Source organism: Oncorhynchus clarkii, chromosome 7, assembly GCF_045791955.1.
Source record: "Oncorhynchus clarkii lewisi isolate Uvic-CL-2024 chromosome 7, UVic_Ocla_1.0, whole genome shotgun sequence".
Lineage (NCBI taxonomy): Eukaryota > Metazoa > Chordata > Actinopteri > Salmoniformes > Salmonidae > Oncorhynchus > Oncorhynchus clarkii.
Window position 1 is genome coordinate 87,715,137 of NC_092153.1, and position 24,706 is coordinate 87,739,842.

Genomic DNA, 24,706 nt, shown 5'->3' on the forward strand with positions numbered 1-24,706 from the left:
AACGAAAACATGCGGTATCTCCTTCACTGCAGCCGAGGTGAGTAAGACATTTAAACGTGTTAACCCTCGCAAGGCTGCAGGCCCAGACGGCATCCCCAGCCGCGCCCTCAGAGCATGCGCAGACCAGCTGGCCGGTGTGTTTACGGACATATTCAATCAATCCCTATACCAGTCTGCTGTTCCCACATGCTTCAAGAGGGCCACCATTGTTCCTGTTCCCAAGAAAGCTAAGGTAACTGAGCTAAACGACTACCGCCCCGTAGCACTCACATCCGTCATCATGAAGTGCTTTGAGAGACTAGTCAAGGACCATATCACCTCCACCCTACCTGACACCCTAGACCCACTCCAATTTGCTTACCGCCCAAATAGGTCCACAGACGATGCAATCTCAACCACACTGCACACTGCCCTAAACCATCTGGACAAGAGGAATACCTATGTGAGAATGCTGTTCATCGACTACAGCTCGGCATTCAACACCATAGTACCCTCCAAGCTCGTCATCAAGCTCGAGACCCTGGGTCTCGACCCCGCCCTGTGCAACTGGGTACTGGACTTCCTGACGGGCCGCCCCCAGGTGGTGAGGGTAGGCAACAACATCTCCTCCCCGCTGATCCTCAACACTGGGGCCCCACAAGGGTGCGTTCTGAGCCCTCTCCTGTACTCCCTGTTCACCCACGACTGCGTGGCCACGCACGCCTACAAACTCAATCATCAAGTTTGCGGACGACACAACAGTGGTAGGCTTGATTACCAACAACGACGAGACGGCCTACAGGGAGGAGGTGAGGGCCCTCGGAGTGTGGTGTCAGGAAAATAACCTCACACTCAACGTCAACAAAACTAAGGAGATGATTGTGGACTTCAGGAAACAGCAGAGGGAACACCCCCCTATCCACATCGATGGAACAGTAGTGGAGAGGGTAGCAAGTTTTAAGTTCCTCGGCATACACATCACTGAATTGGTCCACTCACACAGACAGCATCGTGAAGAAGGCGCAGCAGCGCCTCTTCAACCTCAGGAGGCTGAAGAAATTTGGCTTGTCACCAAAAGCACTCACAAACTTCTACAGATGCACAATCGAGAGCATCCTGGCGGGCTGTATCACCGCCTGGTATGGCAACTGCACCGCCCTCAACCGTAAGGCTCTCCAGAGGGTAGTGAGGTCTGCACAACGCATCACCGGGGGCAAACTACCTGCCCTCCAGGACACCTACACCACCCGATGTCACAGGAAGGCCATAAAGATCATCAAGGACATCAACCACCCGAGCCACTGCCTGTTCACCCCGCTATCATCCAGAAGGCGAGGTCAGTACAGGTGCATCAAAGCTGGGACCGAGAGACTGAAAAACAGCTTCTATCTCAAGGCCATCAGACTGTTAAACAGCCACCACTAACACTGAGTGGCTGCTGCCAACACACTGACACTGACTCAACTCCAGCCACTTTAATAATGGGAATTGATGGGAAATGATGTAAATATATCACTAGCCACTTTAAACAATGCTACCTTATATAATGTTACTTACCCTACATTATTCATCTCATATGCATACGTATATACTGTACTCTATATCATCGACTGTATCCTTATGTAATACATGTATCACTAGCCACTTTAAACTATGCCACTTTGTTTACATACTCATCTCATTTGTACATACTGTACTCGATACCATCTACTGTATCTTGCCTATGCTGCTCTGTACCATCACTCATTCATATATCCTTATGTACATATTCTTTATCCCCTTACACTGTGTACAAGACAGTCGTTTTGGAATTGTTAGTTAGATTACTTGTTATTACTGCATTGTCGGAACTAGAAGCACAAGCATTTCGCTACACTCGCATTAACATCTGCTAACCATGTGTATGTGACAAATAAAATTTGATTTGATTTGATTTGATTTTACTACCACTACTACTATTAATACTACCACTACTACTACTACCACTACTACTATTAATACTACTATTAATACTACTACCACTACTACTATTAATACTACTACCACTACTGCTATTAATACTACTACCACTACTGCTACTACTACTACCACTACTACTATTAATACTACTACCACTACTACCACTACTACTATTAATACTACTACCACTACTACTATTAATACTACCATTACTGCCACTACTACTACTACTACTACTACTGCCACTGCTACTACTATTAATGCTACTACCACTACTACTACTACTACCACTACTACTACCACTACTACTACTACTACTACCACTACTACTATTAATACTACTACCACTACTACCACTACTACTACTACTACTACTACTACTACTACCACTACTACTATCACTACTACCACTACTACTATTCATACTACCACTACTACCACTACTACTATTAATACTACTACCACTACTACTATTAATACTACTACCACTACTACTATTAATACTATTGCCACTACTACTATCAATACTACCACTACGACTACTACTACCACCACTACTACTACTACTATTAATGCTACTACTACCACTACTAATACCACTACTACTACTACCACTACTACTACCACTACTATTAATACTACTACCACTACTACCACTACTACTATTAATACTACTACCACTACTACTATTAATACTACTACCACTACTACTACTACTACCATTACTAACAATACACCTATTAATACTACTACCACTACTACTACTACTACTACTACTATTAATACTACTACTTCTACTACTACTACTACTACTACCACTACTACTAGTACTACTACTACCACCACCACTACTACTACCACTACTATTACTACTATTAAGACTACTATTACTACTATTAGTACTACTACTATTACTACCACTACTACTATTATTACTAATATTAATTCTACCACTACTACTAATACTACCACCACTACTACTACTGCTACTACTACTACTACTACTTCTACTATTCTACTACTACTATACCTTGAGCTGTGAATTTGCATCAAAGTAGTGTCCAGGCTGTTGCTCTGGCCCATCCACCCCTTCTGTCCCTGGCATGGAGGCCATTTTCCTCTCCCAGTCACTCCTCTCACTACTCAACAGCTGGGGCGGTGGGGAACAGCGGATCGGCAGGTTCACCTGGTCATGGAATGGGAAAGAACACTAAATATTCCCATCCAACTGGTACTGGTGCTGAAAAGAAAGATGGAGGAATGTACTAGAAAAATGACAAATGTCTGCCACAATTTTCCCACTGAGGTTTAAGTGAGTAGCACAAAATCTGAGTCAAAGCAATGTTGTTATATTGTGATATTGATTACTGCTTCCTTGGGAAAGAGCTAGAAAGGCATTTCACTGTACTTGTGCACATGACAATAAAAACAGTGAACAGTCTTGTTTTTCCTTGATCAATGCTAGCTTCACCTTCAGACTCCTCTGTCCTTGTAGCAGGTCGTTGAGGTTAAGCTTGGCGAGGCCACAGGGGTCATAGTGTTTGCTGTTCTCTCTGAAGGGGTGGTGATTGGTCCGTTTCCCAGAGACAGGGACGACACTGCTTAGCTTGTCATCATTGGGATATGTCCCAAACAGGGCGGGGCTGGTCGACACCTTCTCCAACTTCCTGTCTCTGTCGTGGACCTCAATCTCCAGCGGAGGACCTCGCAGGACCTCCAACAGCTCCCCGGGACTTAGCAAGCCTGGATTAGGTAGAGCTAGCAATAATAAAAGCTCCAACAATAGACAGATTTAGTAATAGCTGTAGCAGTAACATTAGCTTTAGCGATAGCTTTAGAGCTAATGATAGATAAAGCGATAACTGCATTTAGCGATAGCGATGATATGAATAGTGACAGTAAACAAATTCTTAAGGGCATGTTTGACAGTGCTCCACCTGTCATGATGACATTGACGTCATTGAAGTAAACGTTAGTCCTGTGTTCCTGGCCTTTGGTCCGGTGCTTAGAAGTGTTATGGAACTGGTACTGGCAGTACACTGGCAGACACTTCTCCTGACAGAAGATGTAGTAGAAGAGGAAAGGATGTTTGGGGTCAGCTGAGACAGTGTAGTGTTAGTACCTACAGTGTGGAAGGGGGCAGGCTGGGAGGGTCATGTTAGAGGTCAAGAGTTGGGGTATATTACCTCTAAGACATGGAAGGGGACAGGGGATGATGGCAGGGAGGAGGCTGACAGGATGGTGATGACTAGAGGGTTGAGTTCAGCCTTCAGCTTCTCAGAGATCAGAGGTCGGTCAAGTGTGATGTTACACAGACCCTCGTACACCCCAGAGGAATACGTCTCCAGGCAGTCAGTCAGACACCGGTCTCCTAACATACACAAATGAAAAGATTGACATACTTTACAACAAAACTGTTGTTCTTCATCTACGTTTTAGAACTACATTAACTTTGCCATGCCAATAGTAAAACATTTTATGTGTCTTTTCTTTGGTGTTGTGATACTGTGTTTAGCAGTGTAGTTGTAACTGGGGGATTTTGGGAGGGGCTGCAGATGTTTCTAATTGGCTAGCCTTTGCCCACCAACCGGGTGTTTTGTTTTTCAGGGAAAATTGAGCTTTTAGGTGTTAGCAAGGCGACACTCCATCTTAACTCCTCCTCAACATTTACTGGATTGGTTGAACAGTGCAGAAGAAAAACTCCAGACAGTTTTTTTTTTCTTGTCACGACCAGTATGTAGGGGATTTAGTTTCAGGCAGTTATTTTGAGCCTGCTACGTCAGGTAACTTATTGCCTTGTGAAGTTTGTAATAGGGCTCCAGTGAAGGGCTCAAATGTATTTATAAAGCCCTTTTTACATCAGCAGATGTAACAAAGTGCTTATACAGAAATCCAGCCTAAAACCCCAAACACCAATCAATGCAGATCTAGAAGCACAGTGGCTAGGAAAAACTCCCTTGAAAGGTGGGAACTTAGGAAGAAACCTTCCATCCGGCAGAGGCGTGGGAGCCTGACGATCTGGCTGAGGCGTCGGAGCCCAACGAACTGGCTTTCCCTTCCATTCTATCCAATTTTTCTTTCCTTCCTTTCTAACCAATCCCCTTTTCTTCCAATCTATCCCATTTCCCTTCCATTCTATTCCATTTCCCTTCCAACCTATCCCATTTCCCTTCCATTCTATCCCATTTCCCTTCCATTCTATTCCATTTCCCTTCCAATCTATCCCATTTCCCTTCCATTCTATTCCATTTCCCTTCCAACCTATCCCATTTCCCTTCCATTCTATTCCATTTCCCTTCCATTCTATTCCATTTCCCTTCCAATCTATCCCATTTCCCTTCCATTCTATTCCATTTCCCTTCCAATCTATCCCATTTCCCTTCCATTCTATTCCATTTCCCTTCCAACCTATTCCATTTCCCTTCCAACCTATCCTATTTCCCTTCCAACCTATCCTATTTCCCTTCCAACCTATCCTATTTCCCTTCCAACCTATCCTATTTCCCTTCCAACCTATCCTATTTCCCTTCCATTCTAACCCATTTCCCTGCCAAGCTATTCTATTTCCCTTCCAACCTATCCTATTTCCCTTCCAACCTATCCTATTTCCCTTCCATTCTAACCCATTTCCCTTCCAACCTATCCTATTTCCCTTCCAACCTATCCTATTTCCCTTCCAACCTATCCCATTTCCCTTCCAACCTATCCTATTTCCCTTCCATTCTAACCCATTTCCCTGCCAACCTATTCTATTTCCCTTCCAACCTATCCTATTTCCCTTCCAACCTATCCTATTTCCCTTCCATTCTAACCCATTTCCCTTCCAACCTATCCTATTTCCCTTCCAACCCATCCTATTTCCCTTCCAACCTATCCCATTTCACTTCCAACCTATCCCATTTCCCTTCCAACCTATCCCATTTCCCTTCCAACCTATCCTATTTCCCTTCCAACCTATCCTATTTCCCTTCCAACCTATCCTATTTCCCTTCCATTCTAACCCATTTCCCTTCCAACCTATCCTATTTCCCTTCCAACCTATCCTATTTCCCTTCCAACCTATCCTATTTCCCTTCCAACCTATCCTATTTCCCTTCCATTCTAACCAATTTCCCTGCCAACCTATTCTATTTCCCTTCCAACCTATCCTATTTCCCTTCCAACCTATCCTATTTCCCTTCCATTCTAACCCATTTCCCTTCCAACCTATCCTATTTCCCTTCCAACCTATCCTATTTCCCTTCCAACCTATCCTATTTCCCTTCCATTCTAACCCATTTCCCTTCCAACCTATCCTATTTCCCTTCCAACCTATCCTATTTCCCTTCCATTCTAACCCATTTCCCTTTCCTTCCATTCCATTTCCATTTCCTTCCATTCTATCCTGTTTCCTTTTCCTTGCTTTCTAACTCAGTCCCGTTTCTTCCAATCAATCCCATTTCCCTTTCCGACCATTTTATCCCATTTCCGTGGGAAATGCTGTTACGCCATTCTATCACATTTCTTTCCATTCAATTCTTTCCAATTTCATTTTCCGTCCATTCCATTTCCGTTTCCTTTCATTATATCCATTTCCCTTTCCTTTGATTCTATCCCATTTCCCATTCATTTCATGCCATTCCATCCCATTTATTTTGATTCCATTCACTCCCATTTCCCTTTCCTTCCATTTGATCCCATTCCCCTATCCTTCCATTCCATTCCTCTCTATCCCATTTACCTGTCCTTCCATTCTATCCCACTTCCCTTTCCTTCTATTCTATCCCATTTAATTTTCCGTCCATTTCCTTCCATTTCCGCTTCCTTAAAACCTCTTCAGGCTAGGGGGAACTATTTTCACATCCGGATGAAAAGCGTGCCCAAAGTAAACTCCCTGCTACTCAGGCCCAGAAGCTAGGATATTTATATAATGGTATATTTGGATAGAAAACACTCTAAAGTTTCTAAAACTGTTCAAATTATGTCTGTGAGTATAACATAACTTATTTGGCAGGCGAAACCCCGAGGACAAACCATCCAGGATTTTTTTTTTGAGGTGACTGTGTTTTCAATTTGTTTTCTATGGGAATCGAAATTTCTGAGGCATCTGGTTGCAGTTCCTATGGCTTCCACTAGATGTCAACAGTCTTTAGAAATTGGTTGATGTTTTTCTTTTGAATAATGAAGAAGTAGCCCTTTCGTTTCTGGGTGTCGAGCCAAGTGGACTGTTTTGTTTGGGGCACACGACCTGGGGCTCGCTCCACTTTCATTTTATCCGCTATTGAACACAGAATATTTCGTCTTAAATTTGATTGATTATTTACGTTTTAAAATACCTAAAGTTGGATTAGTAAAGTTGTTTTAAATGTTTGGACCAAGTTTACAGGTAACTTTTTAGATAATTTGTAGTCATGTTGGGCGAGTTGGAACTGGTGTTTTTCTGAATCAAATGCGACAAATAAAATGGACATGTACTGGCACCCCCTGTATATAGCCTCCACATTGACTCTGTACCGGTACATTCCCTTTGCTTCCATCCTATATCGTTTCCTTTTTCTGTCCATTCCATTCAATCCCATTTCCCTTTCCTTCCATTTCATTCTATACCATTTCCCATTCATTCTATTCTATCCCATTTCCCTTCTTTCCATTTAATTATATTCAATTTCCCTTTCATTCCATGCCATTCTACTCCATTTCCATTTCCTACCATTCTATCCCATTTTCCTTTCCTTTCCTTCCATTCAATCTCATTTACCTGTCCTTTCCATTTTATACCATTTCCATTTCATTCCATTCCCTTTCCATTTCCTTCAATTCTATCCCATTCCCTTTGGTTTGTTTCTGTCAGATTTCCCTTTCTATACATTATACCCATTATATTCCTTTCAATTTCACTTGTCTTCCTTTCTACCCCATTTTCCATTTCCTTCCATTCTATTCTATCCCATTTCCCTTTCCTTCCATTCTATTACATCCCATTTCCCTTTCCTTCCATTCTATTCTACCCCATTTCCCTTTCCTTCCATTCTATTCTACCCCATTTCCCTTTCCTTCCATTCTATTCTACCCCATTTCCCTTGCCTTCCATTCTATTACATCCCATTTCATCTTCCTTCCATTCTATTCTACCCCATTTCCCTTTCCTTCCATTCTATTCTACCCCATTTCCCTTTCCTTCCATTCTATTCTAACCCATTTCCCTTTCCTTCCATTCTATTACATCCCATTTCCCTTTCCTTCCATTCTATTCTATCCCATTTCCCTTCTTTCCATTTAATTATATTCAATTTCCCTTTCATTCCATGCCATTCTACTCCATTTCCATTTCCTACCATTCTATCCCATTTTCCTTTCCTTTCCTTCCATTCAATCTCATTTACCTGTCCTTTCCATTTTATACCATTTCCATTTCATTCCATTCCCTTTCCATTTCCTTCAATTCTATCCCATTCCCTTTGGTTTGTTTCTGTCAGATTTCCCTTTCTATACATTATACCCATTATATTCCTTTCAATTTCACTTGTCTTCCTTTCTACCCCATTTTCCATTTCCTTCCATTTCCCTTTCCTTCCATTCTATTACATCCCATTTCCCTTTCCTTCCATTCTATTCTAACCCATTTCCATTTCCTTCCATTCTATTCTATCCCATTTCCCTTTCCTTACATTCTATTCTACACCATTTCCCTTTCCTTCCATTCTATTCTATCCCATTTCCCTTTCCTTCCATTCTATTACATCCCATTTCCCTTTCCTTCCATTCTATTCTAACCCATTTCCCTTTCCTTCCATTCTATTCTACCCCATTTCCCTTTTCTTCCATTCTATTCTACCCCATTTCCCTTTCCTTCCATTCTATTCTACCCCATTTCCCTTGCCTTCCATTCTACTACATCCCATTTCATCTTCCTTCCATTCTATTCTACCCCATTTCCCTTTCCTTCCATTCTATTCTATCCCATTTCCCTTTCCTTCCATTCTATTCTACCCCATTTCCCTTTCCTTACATTCTATTCTACCCCATTTCCCTTTCCTTCCATTCTATTCTATCCCATTTCACTTTCCTTCCATTCTATTACATCCCATTTCCCTTTCCTTCCATTCTATTCTACCCCATTTCCCTTTCCTTCCATTCTATTCTACCCCATTTCCCTTTCCTTCCATTCTATTCTACCCCATTTCCCTTGCCTTCCATTCTATTACATCCCATTTCATCTTCCTTCCATTCTATTCTACCCCATTTCTCTTTCCTTCCATTCTATTCTATCCCATTTCCCTTTCCTTCCATTCTATTCTACCCCATGTCCCTTTCCTTCCATTCTATTCTACCCCATTTCCCTTTCCTTCCATTCTATTCTACGCCATTTCCCTTTCCTTCCATTCTATTCTACCCCATTTCCCTTGCCTTCCATTCTATTACATCCCATTTCATCTTCCTTCCATTCTATTCTACCCCATTTCCCTTTCCTTCCATTCTATTCTACCCCATTTCCCTTTCCTTCCATTCTATTCTAACCCATTTCCCTTTCCTTCCATTCTATTACATCCCATTTCCCTTTCCTTCTATTCTATTCTATCCCATTTCCCTTCTTTCCATTTAATTATATTCAATTTCCCTTTCATTCCATGCCATTCTACTCCATTTCCATTTCCTACCATTCTATCCCATTTTCCTTTCCTTTCCTTCCATTCAATCTCATTTACCTGTCCTTTCCATTTTATACCATTTCCATTTCATTCCATTCCCTTTCCATTTCCTTCAATTCTATCCCATTCCCTTTGGTTTGTTTCTGTCAGATTTCCCTTTCTATACATTATACCCATTATATTCCTTTCAATTTCACTTGTCTTCCTTTCTACCCCATTTTCCATTTCCTTCCATTTCCCTTTCCTTCCATTCTATTACATCCCATTTCCCTTTCCTTCCATTCTATTCTAAACCATTTCCATTTCCTTCCATTCTATTCTATCCCATTTCCCTTTCCTTACATTCTATTCTACACCATTTCCCTTTCCTTCCATTCTATTCTATCCCATTTCCCTTTCCTTCCATTCTATTACATCCCATTTCCCTTTCCTTCCATTCTATTCTAACCCATTTCCCTTTCCTTCCATTCTATTCTACCCCATTTCCCTTTCCTTCCATTCTATTCTACCCCATTTCCCTTTCCTTCCATTCTATTCTACCCCATTTCCCTTGCCTTCCATTCTATTACATCCCATTTCATCTTCCTTCCATTCTATTCTACCCCATTTCCCTTTCCTTCCATTCTATTCTATCCCATTTCCCTTTCCTTCCATTCTATTCTACCCCATTTCCCTTTCCTTACATTCTATTCTACCCCATTTCCCTTTCCTTCCATTCTATTCTATCCCATTTCACTTTCCTTCCATTCTATTACATCCCATTTCCCTTTCCTTCCATTCTATTCTACCCCATTTCCCTTTCCTTCCATTCTATTCTACCCCATTTCCCTTTCCTTCCATTCTATTCTACCCCATTTCCCTTGCCTTCCATTCTATTACATCCCATTTCATCTTCCTTCCATTCTATTCTACCCCATTTCTCTTTCCTTCCATTCTATTCTATCCCATTTCCCTTTCCTTCCATTCTATTCTACCCCATGTCCCTTTCCTTCCATTCTATTCTACCCCATTTCCCTTTCCTTCCATTCTATTCTACCCCATTTCCCTTTCCTTCCATTCTATTCTAACCCATTTCCCTTTCCTTCCATTCTATTACATCCCATTTCCCTTTCCTTCCATTCTATTCTATCCCATTTCCCTTTCCTTCCATTTTATTCTACCCCATTTCCCTTTCCTTCCATTCTATTATACCCCATTTCCCTTTACTTTCATTCTATTCTACCCCATTTCCCTTTCCTTCCATTCTATTCTATCACATTTCCCTTTCCTTCGATCCCAATCTATCGCATTTCCATTTACTTCCATTATATACCCTTTCCCTTTTCTTCCATTCCATTCATTCCCATTTCCCTTTCCTTCCATTCCATTCATTCCCATTCCCATTCATTCTATTCAATTTCACTGTCCTTACATTGTGCCCAATTACCATTTCATTCCATTCCAATCTATCTAATTTCCCTGTTATTCTATCCCATTTACCTTTTATTCCATTCCATTCCATTCCATTTACCTTTTCTTCCATTCCATTCATTCCCATTTACCTTTTATTCCATTCCATTCCATTCACCTTTTCTTCCATTCCATTCATTCCCATTTACCTTTTATTCCATTCCATTCCATTCCATTTACCTTTTCTTCCATTCCATTCATTCCCATTTACCTTTTATTCCATTCCATTCATTCCCATTCCCTTTCATTCTATTAAATTTCACTGTCCTTACATTGTGCCCAATTACTATTTCCTTCCATTCCAATCTCTAATTTCCCTGTTATTCTATCCCATTTCCCTTTCCTTCCATTCTATTCTACCCCATTTCCCTTTCCTTCCATTCTATTCTAACCCATTTCCCTTTCCTTCCATTCTATTACATCCCATTTCCCTTTCCTTCCATTCTATTCTATCCCATTTCCCTTTCCTTCCATTCTATTCTACCCCATTTCCCTTTCCTTCCATTCTATTCTACCCCATTTCCCTTTCCTTCCATTCTATTCTACCCCATTTCCCTTTCCTTCCATTCTATTCTACCCCATTTCCCTTTCCTTCCATTCTATTCTACCCCATTTCCCTTTACTTCCATTCTATTCTATCCCATTTCCCTTTCCTTCCATTCTATTCTATCCCATTTCCCTTTCCTTCCATTCTATTCTACCCCATTTCCCTTTCCTTCCATTCTATTACATCCCATTTCATCTTCCTTCCATTCTATTCTACCCCATTTCCCTTTCCTTCCATTCTATTCTATCCCATTTCCCTTTCCTTCCATTCTATTCTACCCCATTTCCCTTTCCTTCCATTCCATTCTACCCCATTTCCCTTTCCTTACATTCTATTCTAACCCATTTCCCTTTCCTTCCATTCTATTCTACCCCATTTCCCTTTCCTTCCATTCTATTCTACCCCATTTCCCTTTCCTTCCATTCTATTCTAACCCATTTCCCCTTCCTTCCATTCTATTACATCCCATTTCCCTTTCCTTCCATTCTATTCTATCCCATTTCCCTTTCCTTCCATTCTATTCTACCCCATTTTCCTTTCCTTCCATTCTATTCTACCCCATTTCCCTTTCCTTACATTCTATTCTACCCCATTTCCCTTTCCTTCCATTCTATTCTACCCCATTTCCCTTTCCTTCCATTCTATTCTACCCCATTTCCCTTTACTTCCATTCCATTCTATCCCATTTCCCTTTCCTTCCATTCTATTCTACCCCATTTCCCTTTCCTTCCATTCTATTCTACCCCATTTCCCTTTCCTTCCATTTTATTCTACCCCATTTCCCTTTCCTTCCATTCTATTCTACCCCATTTCCCTTTACTTTCATTTTATTCTACCCCATTTCCCTTTCCTTCCATTCTATTCTACCCCATTTCCCTTTACTTTCATTCTATTCTACCCCATTTCCCTTTCCTTCCATTCTATTCTATCACATTTCCCTTTCCTTCGATCCCATTCTATCGCATTTCCATTTACTTCCATTATATACCCTTTCCCTTTCTTTCCATTCCATTCCATTTACCTTTTCTTCCATTCCATTCATTCCCATTTACCTTTTCTTCCATTCCATTAATTCCCATTCCCTTTCATTCTATTCAATTTCACTGTCCTTACATTGTGCCCAATTACCATTTCATTCCATTCCAATCTATCTAATTTCCCTATTATTCTATCCCATTTACCTTTTATTCCATTCCATTCCATTTACCTTTTCTTCCATTCCATTCACCTTTTCTTCCATTCCATTCATTCCCATGTACCTTTTATTCCATTCCATTCACCTTTTCTTCCATTCCATTCATTCCCATTCACCTTTTCTTCCATTCCATTCATTCCCATTTACCTTTTATTCCATTCCATTCCATTCCATTTACCTTTTCTTCCATTCCATTCATTCCCATTTACCTTTTATTCCATTCCATTCATTCCCATTCCCTTTCATTCTATTAAATTTCACTGTCCTTACATTGTGCCCAATTACTATTTCCTTCCATTCCAATCTCTAATTTCCCTGTTATTCTATCCCATTTCCCTTTCCTTCCATTCTATTCTACCCCATTTCCCTTTCCTTCCATTCTATTCTACCCCATTTCCCTTTCCTTCCATTCTATTCTACCCCATTTCCCTTTCCTTCCATTCTATTCTACCCCATTTCCCTTTACTTCCATTCTATTCTATCCCATTTCCCTTTCCTTCCATTCTATTCTATCCCATTTCCCTTTCCTTCCATTCTATTCTACCCCATTTCCCTTTCCTTCCATTCTATTACATCCCATTTCATCTTCCTTCCATTCTATTCTACCCCATTTCCCTTTCCTTCCATTCTGTTCTAACCCATTTCCCTTTCCTTCCATTCTATTCTACCCCATTTCCCTTTCCTTCCATTCTATTCTAACCCATTTCCCCTTCCTTCCATTCTATTACATCCCATTTCCCTTTCCTTCCATTCTATTCTATCCCATTTCCCTTTCCTTCCATTCTATTCTACCCCATTTCCCTTTCCTTCCATTCTATTCTACCCCATTTCCCTTTCCTTACATTCTATTCTACCCCATTTCCCTTTCCTTCCATTCTATTCTACCCCATTTCCCTTTCCTTCCATTCTATTCTACCCCATTTCCCTTTACTTCCATTCCATTCTATCCCATTTCCCTTTCCTTCCATTCTATTCTACCCCATTTCCCTTTCCTTCCATTCTATTCTACCCCATTTCCCTTTCCTTCCATTTTATTCTACCCCATTTCCCTTTCCTTCCATTCTATTCTACCCCATTTCCCTTTACTTTCATTTTATTCTACCCCATTTCCCTTTCCTTCCATTCTATTCTACCCCATTTACCTTTACTTTCATTCTATTCTACCCCATTTCCCTTTCCTTCCATTCTATTCTATCACATTTCCCTTTCCTTCGATCCCATTCTATCGCATTTCCATTTACTTCCATTATATACCCTTTCCCTTTCTTTCCATTCCATTCCATTTACCTTTTCTTCCATTCCATTCATTCCCATTTACCTTTTCTTCCATTCCATTCATTCCCATTCCCTTTCATTCTATTCAATTTCACTGTCCTTACATTGTGCCCAATTACCATTTCATTCCATTCCAATCTATCTAATTTCCCTATTATTCTATCCCATTTACCTTTTATTCCATTCCATTCCATTTACCTTTTCTTCCATTCCATTCACCTTTTCTTCCATTCCATTCATTCCCATGTACCTTTTATTCCATTCCATTCACCTTTTCTTCCATTCCATTCATTCCCATTCACCTTTTATTCCATTCCATTCATTCCCATTCCCTTTCATTCTATTAAATTTCACTGTCCTTACATTGTGCCCAATTACCATTTCCTTCCATTCCAATCTCTCATTTCCCTGTTATTCTATCCCATTTCCCTTTCTTTTCATTTCCCCCAATCCCATTTGACACTCCCTCCATTCCTTTCCATTTCCATTTTCTTCCATTCTATCCAAATTCCCTTTCCTTACATTATTTTCCATCCGATTTCCCTATTGTTCCTTTCTGTTAGATTACCCCTTCTCTCCATTCTATCACATTTCCCTTTCCTTCCATTCTATCCCATTGTTTCACTTTCCTTTTATTCCATTCTATCACATATCCTGTTTCTTCCTTTTCATACTCTCCCATTTCCATGTCCTTCCATTCCACTCCATTTCCTTCCCATTTCTCTTTCCTTCCAATCTATCCCATTTCCTTCCATACTATCCCATGTCCATGTCCTTCCATTCCACTCCATTTCCTTCCCATTTCTCTTTCCTTCCAATCTATCCCATTTCCTTCCATACTATCCCATTTCCATGTCCTTCCATTCCACTCCATTTCCTTCCCATTTCTCTTTCCTTCCAATCTATCCCATTTCCTTCCATACTATCCCATTTCCCTGTCCTTCCATTCCACTCCATTTCCTTCCCATTTCTCTTTCCTTCCAATCTATCCCATTTCCTTCCATACTATCCCATTTCCATGTCCTTCCATTCCACTCCATTTCCTTCCCATTTCTCTTTCCTTCCAATCTATCCCATTTCCTTCCATACTATCCAATTTCCATGTCCTTCCATTCCACTCCATTTCTTTCCATACTATCCCATTCCATGTCCTTAAATTCTATCCCATTTCCCATTCATTCCATTCTATCCCATTTCTACTTCTTTCCATTTCATTCTATACAATTTCCCATTCATTCCGTTCTATCCCATTTCCCATTCTTTCCATCTAATTCTATTCCACTTCCTCTCCCTTCCATTCTATCTCATTTCCATTTCCTACCATTGTCATGTCCTGCTCTGTTTCACCTGTCTTTGTGCTTGTCTCCACCCCTTTACAGGTGTCACCCATCTTCCCCATTATCCCCTGTGTACTTATACCAGTGTTTTCTGTTTGTCAATTCCCTTTCCTTCCATCCCATTCTATCCCCCTTCCCTTCCATTAAATTATATCCCATTTCACTTTCCTTCCATCCCATTCTATTACATTTCCCTTTCATTGCATTATATACCATTTTCCCTTCCTTTCATTTCATTCAGTCCCATTTCTCCCATTTATTTTTCCTTCCATTCTATCCCTTCCCTTTCCTTCCATTTCATTCAATCTCATTTAGCTTTCTGTCCTTTTTATACTATCCCATTTCCCTTTCCTTCCATTCCATTCCCTCCCACTTCCCTTTCCTTCCATTCTATCACATTTCCTTCCAACCCATTCAATACCATTTCTCTTTCCTTCGTCTCCATTATATCCCATTTCCCTTTCCTTCCATTCTATTCAATTTCCATTTATTCCATTCTATCCCATTTCCCTTTCCTTCCATTCTATTCAATTTCCATTTATTCCATTCTATCCCATTTACCTTTCCTTCTATTCCTTTCTAAACCATTTACCTTTCCTTCCATTCTTCCCATTTCCTTTTCCCTACATTCGATCCCATACCCTTTCCATTATTTCTGTCCCATTTTCCTGTCTTTCCTTTCCATTCCATTCTCTCCTATTTCCCTTTCCTTCCATTCTATCCCATTTCCATTTCTTTCCATTCCATTCCATTTCCATTTCTTTCCATTCCATTATATCCCATTTCCCTTTCCTTCTATTCAATTCAATCCAATTTCCATTTCCATCCATTGCAACCTGTCCAATTTCCCCTGCTTACATTCCATTATTTCCCTTTTCCTTCCATTCTATCCCATCACATTCCTTCCATTTAATTATATACCTTCACAATCCTTCCATTTCATTCTATCCCATTTCTCTGTCCTTCCTTTTGATACTATCCCATTTCCCTTTCCCCCCCATTTCCACGTCCTTCCTTTTGATACTATCCTATTTCCCTGTCCTTCCTTTTGATACTATCCCATTTCCCTGTCCTTCCTTTTGATACTATCCCATTTCCCTGTCCTTCCTTTTGATACTATCCCATTTCCCTGTCCTTCCTTTTGATACTATCCCATTTCCCTGTGTTTCCTTTTGATACTATCCCATTTCCATGTTCTTCCTTTTGATAATATCCCATTTCCCTTTCCCCCCCATTTCCATGTCCTTCCTTTTGATACTATCCCATTTCCATGTCCTTCCTTTTGACACTATCCAATTTCCCTGTGTATCCTTTTGATACTATCCCATTTCCATGTCCTTCCTTTTGATACTATCCCATTTCCTTCCTTTTGATACGATCCCATTTCCCTTTCCCCCCCAATTCCACGTCCTTCCTTTTGATAATATCCCATTTCCATGTCCTTCCTTTTGATACTATCCCATTTCCATGTCCTTCCTTTTGATACTATCCCATTTCCATGTCCTTCCTTTTGATAATAACCAATTTCCCTGTGCTTCCTTTTGATACTATCCCATTTCCGTGTCCTTCCTTTTGATACTATCCCATTTCCCTGTTCTTCCTTTTGATACTATCCCATTTCCATGTCCTTCCTTTTGATACTATCCCATTTCCGTGTCCTTCCTTTTGATACTATCCCATTTCCATGTCCTTCCTTTTGATACTAACCCATTTCCCTGTGCTTCCTTTTGATACTATCCCATTTCCGTGTCCTTCCTTTTGATACTATCCCATTTCCATGTCCTTCCTTTTGATACTATCCCATTTCCATGTCCTTCCTTTTGATACTATCCCATTTCCCTGTGTTTCCTTTTGATACTATCCCATTTCCATGTTCTTCCTTTTGAAACTATCCCATTTCCCTTTCCCCCCATTTCCATGTCCTTCCTTTTGATACTATCCCATTTCCATGTCCTTCCTTTTGATACTATCCAATTTCCCTGTGTTTCCTTTTGATACTATCCCATTTCCTTCCTTTTGATACGATCCCATTTCCCTTTCCCCCCCATTTCCACGTCCTTCCTTTTGATACTATCCCATTTCCATGTCCTTCCTTTTGATACTATCCCATTTCCATGTCCTTCCTTTTGATACTATCCCATTTCCCTGTGTTTCCTTTTGATACTATCCCATTTCCAAGTCCTTCCTTTTGATACTATCCCATTTCCATGTCCTTCCTTTTGATACTATCCCATTTCCCTGTTCTTCTTTTTCATACTATCCCACTTCCCTCTCCTTCCTTTTGATACTATCCCATTTCCATGTCCTTCCTTTTGATACTATCCCATTTCCCTTTCCCCCCATTCGATCCCAATTTCCCTGTGCTTCCTTTTGATACTATCCCATTTCCATGTCCTTCCTTTTGATACTATCCCATTTCCATGTCCTTCCTTTTGACACTATCCCATTTCCATGTCTTTCCTTTTGATACTATCGCATTTCCATGTCCTTCCTTTTGATACTATCCCATTTCCCTGTGTTTCCTTTTGATACTATCCCATTTCCATGTTCTTCCTTTTGATACTATCCCATTTCCCTTTCCCCCCCATTTCCATGTCCTTCCTTTTGATACTATCCCATTTCCATGTCCTTCCTTTTGATACTATCCCATTTCCATGTCCTTCCTTTTGATACTATCCCATTTCCATGTCCTTCCTTTTGATACTATCCCATTTCCCATTCCCCCCATTCGATCCCAATTCCCTGTTCTTCCTTTTGATACTATCCCATTTCCACGTCCTTCCTTTTGATACTATCCCTTTTCCATGTCCTTCCTTTTGATACTATCCCATTTCCCTGTGTTTCCTTTTGATACTATCCCATTTCCATGTCCTTCCTTTTGATACTATCCCATTTCCTTCCTTTTGATACTAACCAATTTCCCTGTGCTTCCTTTTGATACTATCACATTTCCATGTCCTTCCTTTTGATACTATCCCATTTCCCTGTCCTTCCTTTTGATACTATCCCATTTCCCTGTCCTTCCTTTTGATACTATCCCATTTCCATGTCTTTCCTTTTGATACTATCCAATTTCCCTTTCCCCCCATTCGATCCCAATTCCCTGTCCTTCCTTTTGATACTATCCCATTTCCACGTCCTTCCTTTTGATACTATCCCATTTCCATGTCCTTCCTTTTGATACTATCCCATTTCCCTGTGTTTCCTTTTGATACTATCCCATTTCCATGTCCTTCCTTTTGATACTATCCCTTTTCCACGTCCTTCCTTTTGATACTATCCCATTTCCATGTCCTTCCTTTTGATACTATCCCTTTTCCACATCCTTCCTTTTGATACTATCCCTATTCCATGTCCTTCCTTTTGATACTATCCCATTTCCTTCCTTTTGATACGATCCCATTTCCCTTTCCCCCCCATTTCCAAGTCCTTCCTTTTGATACTATCCCATTTCCCTGTTCTTCCTTTTGATACTATCCCACTTCCCTCTCCTTCCTTTTGATACTATCCCATTTCCCTGTGCTTCCTTTTGATACTATCCCATTTCCGTGTCCTTCCTTTTGATACTATCCCATTTCCCTGTTCTTCCTTTTGATACTATCCCATTTCCATGTCCTTCCTTTTGATACTATCCCATTTCCGTGTCCTTCCTTTTGATACTATCCCATTTCCATGTCCTTCCTTTTGATACTATCCCATTTCCATGTCCTTCCTTTTGATACTAACCAATTTCCCTGTGCTTCCTTTTGATACTATCCCATTTCCGTGTCCTTCCTTTTGATACTATCCCATTTCCATGTCCTTCCTTTTGATAGTATCCCATTTCCATGTCCTTCCTTTTGATACTATCCCATTTCCATGTCCTTCCTTTTGATACTATCCAATTTCCCTGTGTTTCCTTTTGATACTATCCCATTTCCATGTCCTTCCTTTTGATACTATCCCATTTCCTTCCTTTTGATACGATCCCATTTCCCTTTCCCCCCCATTTCCACGTCCTTCCTTTTGATACTATCCCATTTCCATATCCTTCCTTTTGATACTATCCCATTTCCATGTCCTTCCTTTTGATACTATCCCATTTCCTTGTGTTTCCTTTTGATACTATCCCATTTCCATGTCCTTCCTTTTGATACTATCCCATTTCCATGTCCTTCCTTTTGATACTATCCCATTTCCCTGTTCTTCCTTTTGATACTATCCCACTTCCCTCTCCTTCCTTTTGATTCTATCCCATTTCCATGTCCTTCCTTTTGATACTATCCCATTTCCCTTTCCCCCCATTCGATCCCAATTTCCCTGTGCTTCCTTTTGATACTATCCCATTTCCATGTCCTTCCTTTTGATACTATCCCATTTCCATGTCCTTCCTTTTGATACTATCCCATTTCCATGTCTTTCCTTTTGATACTATCCCATTTCCATGTCCTTCCTTTTGATACTATCCCATTTCCCTGTGTTTCCTTTTGATACTATCCCATTTCCATGTTCTTCCTTTTGATACTATCCCATTTCCCTTTCCCCCCCATTTCCATGTCCTTCCTTTTGATACTATCCCATTTCCATGTCCTTCCTTTTGATACTATCCAATTTCCCTGTGTTTCCTTTTGATACTATCCCATTTCCATGTCCTTCCTTTTGATACTATCCGATTTCCTTCCTTTTGATACGATCCCATTTCCCTTTCCCCCCCATTTCCACGTCCTTCCTTTTGATACTATCCCATTTCCATGTCCTTCCTTTTGATACTATCCCATTTCCATATCCTTCCTTTTGATACTATCCCATTTCCATGTCCTTCCTTTTGATACTATCCCATTTCCTTCCTTTTGATAAGAACACATTTCCCTTTCCCCCCCATTTCCACGTCCTTCCTTTTGATACTATCCCATTTCCACGTCCTTCCTTTTGATACTATCCCATTTCCATGTCCTTCCTTTTGATACTATCCCATTTCCATGTCCTTCCTTTTGATACTATCCCATTTCCATGTCCTTCCTTTTGATACTATCCCATTTCCATGTCCTTCCTTTTGATACTATCCCATTTCCCATTCCCCCCATTCGATCCCAATTCCCTGTTCTTCCTTTTGATACTATCCCATTTCCACATCCTTCCTTTTGATACTATCCCTTTTCCATGTCCTTCCTTTTGATACTATCCCATTTCCCTGTGTTTCCTTTTGATACTATCCCATTTCCATGCCCTTCCTTTTGATACTATCCCATTTCCTTCCTTTTGATACTAACCAATTTCCCTGTGCTTCCTTTTGATACTATCACATTTCCATGTCCTTCCTTTTGATACTATCCCATTTCCCTGTCCTTCCTTTTGATACTATCCCATTTCCCTGTCCTTCCTTTTGATACTATCCCATTTCCCTGTCCTTCCTTTTGATACTATCCCATTTCCATGTCCTTCCTTTTGATACTATCCAATTTCCCTTTCCCCCCATTCGATCCCAATTCCCTGTCCTTCCTTTTGATACTATCCCATTTCCGTGTCCTTCCTTTTGATACTATCCCATTTCCCTGTTCTTCCTTTTGATACTATCCCATTTCCATGTCCTTCCTTTTGATACTATCCCATTTCCGTGTCCTTCCTTTTGATACTATCCCATTTCCATGTCCTTCCTTTTGATACTATCCCATTTCCATGTCCTTCCTTTTGATACTAACCCATTTCCCTGTGCTTCCTTTTGATACTATCCCATTTCCGTGTCCTTCCTTTTGATACTATCCCATTTCCATGTCCTTCCTTTTGATACTATCCCATTTCCCTGTGTTTCCTTTTGATACTATCCCATTTCCATGTTCTTCCTTTTGAAACTATCCCATTTCCCTTTCCCCCCATTTCCATGTCCTTCCTTTTGATACTATCCCATTTCCATGTCCTTCCTTTTGATACTATCCAATTTCCCTGTGTTTCCTTTTGATACAATCCCATTTCCTTCCTTTTGATACGATCCCATTTCCCTTTCCCCCCCATTTCCACGTCCTTCCTTTTGATACTATCCCATTTCCATGTCCTTCCTTTTGATACTATCCCATTTCCATGTCCTTCCTTTTGATACTATCCCATTTCCCTGTGTTTCCTTTTGATACTATCCCATTTCCATGTCCTTCCTTTTGATACTATCCCATTTCCATGTCCTTCCTTTTGATACTATCCCATTTCCCTGTTCTTCCTTTTGATACTATCCCACTTCCCTCTCCTTCCTTTTGATACTATCCCATTTCCATGTCCTTCCTTTTGATACTATCCCATTTCCCTTTCCCCCCATTCGATCCCAATTTCCCTGTGCTTCCTTTTGATACTATCCCATTTCCATGTCCTTCCTTTTGATACTATCCCATTTCCATGTCCTTCCTTTTGATACTATCCCATTTCCATGTCTTTCCTTTTGATACTATCCCATTTCCATGTCCTTCCTTTTGATACTATCCCATTTCCCTGTGTTTCCTTTTGATACTATCCCATTTCCATGTTCTTCCTTTTGATACTATCCCATTTCCCTTTCCCCCCCATTTCCATGTCCTTCCTTTTGATACTATCCCATTTCCATGTCCTTCCTTTTGATACTATCCAATTTCCCTGTGTTTCCTTTTGATACTATCCCATTTCCATGTCCTTCCTTTTGATACTATCCGATTTCCTTCCTTTTGATACGATCCCATTTCCCTTTCCCCCCCATTTCCACGTCCTTCCTTTTGATACTATCCCATTTCCATGTCCTTCCTTTTGATACTATCCCATTTCCATGTCCTTCCTTTTGATACTATCCCATTTCCATGTCCTTCCTTTTGATACTATCCCATTTCCATGTCTTTCCTTTTGATACTATCCCATTTCCATGTCCTTCCTTTTGATACTATCCCATTTCCCTGTGTTTCCTTTTGATACTATCCCATTTCCATGTTCTTCCTTTTGATACTATCCCATTTCCCTTTCCCCCCCATTTCCATGTCCTTCCTTTTGATACTATCCCATTTCCATGTCCTTCCTTTTGATACTATCCAATTTCCCTGTGTTTCCTTTTGATACTATCCCATTTCCATGTCCTTCCTTTTGATACTATCCGATTTCCTTCCTTTTGATACGATCCCATTTCCCTTTCCCCCCCATTTCCACGTCCTTCCTTTTGATACTATCCCATTTCCATGTCCTTCCTTTTGATACTATCCCATTTCCATGTCCTTCCTTTTGATACTATCCCATTTCCATGTCCTTCCTTTTGATACTATCCCATTTCCCATTCCCCCCATTCGATCCCAATTCCCTGTTCTTCCTTTTGATACTATCCCATTTCCACGTCCTTCCTTTTGATACTATCCCTTTTCCATGTCCTTCCTTTTGATACTATCCCATTTCCCTGTGTTTCCTTTTGATACTATCCCATTTCCATGTCCTTCCTTTTGATACTATCCCATTTCCTTCCTTTTGATACTAACCAATTTCCCTGTGCTTCCTTTTGATACTATCACATTTCCATGTCCTTCCTTTTGATACTATCCCATTTCCCTGTCCTTCCTTTTGATACTATCCCATTTCCCTGTCCTTCCTTTTGATACTATCCCATTTCCCTGTCCTTCCTTTTGATACTATCCCATTTCCATGTCCTTCCTTTTGATACTATCCAATTTCCCTTTCCCCCCATTCGATCCCAATTCCCTGTCCTTCCTTTTGATACTATCCCATTTCCACGTCCTTCCTTTAGATACTATCCCATTTCCATGTCCTTCCTTTTGATACTATCCCATTTCCCTGTGTTTCCTTTTGATACTATCCCATTTCCATGTCCTTCCTTTTGATACTATCCCTTTTCCACTTCCTTCCTTTTGATACTATCCCATTTCCATGTCCTTCCTTTTGATACTATCCCTTTTCCACATCCTTCCTTTTGATACTATCCCTATTCCATGTCCTTCCTTTTGATACTATCCCATTTCCTTCCTTTTGATACGATCCCATTTCCCTTTCCCCCCCATTTCCAAGTCCTTCCTTTTAATACTATCCCATTTCCCTGTCCTTCCTTTTGATAATATCCCATTTCCATGTCCTTCCTTTTGATACTATCCCATTTCCATGTCCTTCCTTTTGATACTAACCAATTTCCCTGTGCTTCCTTTTGATACTATCCCATTTCCGTGTCCTTCCTTTTGATACTATCCCATTTCCCTGTTCTTCCTTTTGATACTATCCCATTTCCATGTCCTTCCTTTTGATACTATCCCATTTCCGTGTCCTTCCTTTTGATACTATCCCATTTCCATGTCCTTCCTTTTGATACTATCCCATTTCCATGTCCTTCCTTTTGATACTAACCAATTTCCCTGTGCTTCCTTTTGATACTATCCCATTTCCGTGTCCTTCCTTTTGATACTATCCCATTTCCATGTCCTTCCTTTTGATACTATCCCATTTCCATGTCCTTCCTTTTGATACTATCCCATTTCCCTGTGTTTCCTTTTGATACTATCCCATTTCCATGTTCTTCCTTTTGAAACTATCCCATTTCCCTTTCCCCCCATTTCCATGTCCTTCCTTTTGATACTATCCCATTTCCATGTCCTTCCTTTTGATACTATCCAATTTCCCTGTGTTTCCTTTTGATACTATACCATTTCCATGTCCTTCCTTTTGATACTATCCCATTTCCTTCCTTTTGATACGATCCCATTTCCCTTTCCCCCCCATTTCCACGTCCTTCCTTTTGATACTATCCCATTTCCATGTCCTTCCTTTTGATACTATCCCATTTCCATGTCCTTCCTTTTGATACTATCCCATTTCCCTGTGTTTCCTTTTGATACTATCCCATTTCCATGTCCTTCCTTTTGATACTATCCCATTTCCATGTCCTTCCTTTTGATACTATCCCATTTCCCTGTTCTTCCTTTTGATACTATCCCACTTCCCTCTCCTTCCTTTTGATACTATCCCATTTCCATGTCTTTCCTTTTGATACTATCCCATTTCCCTTTCCCCCCATTCGATCCCAATTTCCCTGTGCTTCCTTTTGATACTATCCCATTTCCATGTCCTTCCTTTTGATACTATCCCATTTCCATGTCCTTCCTTTTGATACTATCCCATTTCCATGTCTTTCCTTTTGATACTATCCCATTTCCATGTCCGTCCTTTTGATACTATCCCATTTCCCTGTGTTTCCTTTTGATACTATCCCATTTCCATGTTCTTCCTTTTGATACTATCCCATTTCCCTTTCCCCCCAATTTCCATGTCCTTCCTTTTGATACTATCCCATTTCCATGTCCTTCCTTTTGATACTATCCAATTTCCCTGTGTTTCCTTTTGATACTATCCCATTTCCATG

General features: G+C 40.5%; 1 protein-coding gene across 1 annotated transcript in view; it reads right to left on the bottom strand.

Moving 5' to 3' along the window:
• The window catches only part of LOC139412705 (cilia and flagella associated protein 92 (putative)), an 80,447-nt gene that overhangs the window by 40,060 nt on the left and 15,681 nt on the right, over positions 1-24,706 (bottom strand). The window contains exons 5-8 of the mRNA XM_071159364.1: positions 4,125-4,309; positions 3,876-3,993; positions 3,410-3,681; positions 2,969-3,124 (exon numbers count right to left, since the gene is read on the bottom strand). Coding sequence (XP_071015465.1) covers positions 2,969-3,124; positions 3,410-3,681; positions 3,876-3,993; positions 4,125-4,309 — 731 coding nt within the window. The remainder of the gene's footprint in view (positions 1-2,968; positions 3,125-3,409; positions 3,682-3,875; positions 3,994-4,124; positions 4,310-24,706) is intronic.